The 1,199-nt window shown below is 69.9% G+C and overlaps 1 protein-coding gene across 1 annotated transcript in view; it reads left to right on the top strand.

The window, feature by feature from the left end:
• NCAPH2 (non-SMC condensin II complex, subunit H2) overlaps window positions 1-1,199 on the top strand; it is a 10,344-nt gene that overhangs the window by 8,176 nt on the left and 969 nt on the right. Inside the window, 6 exon segments of the mRNA XM_010841515.1 lie at window positions 44-179; window positions 325-432; window positions 503-556; window positions 693-763; window positions 842-935; window positions 1,062-1,130. Of these exon segments, the coding sequence (XP_010839817.1) occupies window positions 44-179; window positions 325-432; window positions 503-556; window positions 693-763; window positions 842-935; window positions 1,062-1,130 (532 nt within the window).

The raw sequence follows: 1,199 nt of genomic DNA, 5'->3' as shown, positions 1-1,199 counted from the left end.
CACACTTCCTCCCCAGCGCTGGGCCCCCCTGCTGCGGCTCCAGGCTGCCCCCTCCCCATGCGTCTCGCCTGGGGGGCGCACCCTCCACTCTCCTGTGTCTGCTTGTGCTCAGGACACCCCAGACCCCTGGCAGGGCCTGGACCCCTTCGACTCCCCAGATTCTAAGCCCTTCAGGAAAGGTAACGCGGCGGGCATGGCCCCTGGGCACCAGGGGGTAGGAGCTGGGCTCACCTGGCTGGAGTGGAGGTTGGGGCTCCAGGGCCTGTGGGCACGGAGACGGCCCCGGGCTGTGGCTGCGCTCCGGGACTGCCTGTCTGCCCCCAGGTAGGCCCTACTCCGTGCCCCCCCGAGTGGAGGAGGCGCCAGGACAGAAGCGTAAGAGGAAGGGCGCTGTCAAGCTGCAGGACTTCCACCAGTGGTACCTGGCTGCCTGTGCGTGGGGCCCGGGGCTGGCGCGGCTGTGGGCCTTGGCTCCGCCCCTGCTAACCTGGGCTTCTTGCAGATGCCGACCACACCGACAGCAGGAGGTCCCGGCGAAAGGGCCCTTCCTTTGCAGGTGAGCCTGGGGCTCTTTGAGGGAGGCTGACCCCACGCTGCACCGCCCCCCTCAGCCCGGGGAGGCCAGAGGCCGAGTGGACTCGGGTGGGCCCAGGCAGGATGAGGGAGCCCCCTCATGAGGCTTGTGTGTGCAGACATGGAGGTTCTGTACTGGAAGCACGTGAAGGAGCAGCTGGAGACGCTCCGGAAGATGCAGAGGAGGGAGGCAAGTACCAGCCACCACATGGACCCCGCGGGGCCTGGTGGGAGGCAGCGGTGCCTCTGAGGGGCTGTCTCTGTACAGGCGGCTGAGCGGTGGCTGCCGAGGGCCGAGCAGGGGCTGTGGCCCGTGGAGGAGGACCGTCTGGAGGACTCGGTGGAGGACCTGGGCGCCGCAGGTGGGGCCCCCGGGGGCAGGCCGGGGCAGGGGCGCTGCAGGTGGGGCCCCTGGGGGCAGGCCGGGGCAGGCTCAGTGCCCGCCGCAGCCTAACCGGCCTTGTGCCCGGGCGCTCCCTTCTCTGCAGATGACTTCCTGGAGCCTGAGGAGTACGCAGAGCCCGAGGGGGCAGAGCCCGGGGAAGATGCAGACATGGGTAGGTCTGGGAGTGGGCTGCTGGCCCGAGGGGCCCCCGAAGATGGGAGGAAGGAGAGAGGTTCATGGC

Source organism: Bison bison, unplaced genomic scaffold (genome assembly GCF_000754665.1).
Source record: "Bison bison bison isolate TAMUID 2011002044 unplaced genomic scaffold, Bison_UMD1.0 scf7180017847066, whole genome shotgun sequence".
In the NCBI taxonomy this organism is placed as follows: Eukaryota; Metazoa; Chordata; class Mammalia; order Artiodactyla; family Bovidae; genus Bison; species Bison bison.
This window is presented reverse-complemented; position numbering and strand designations above follow the sequence as displayed.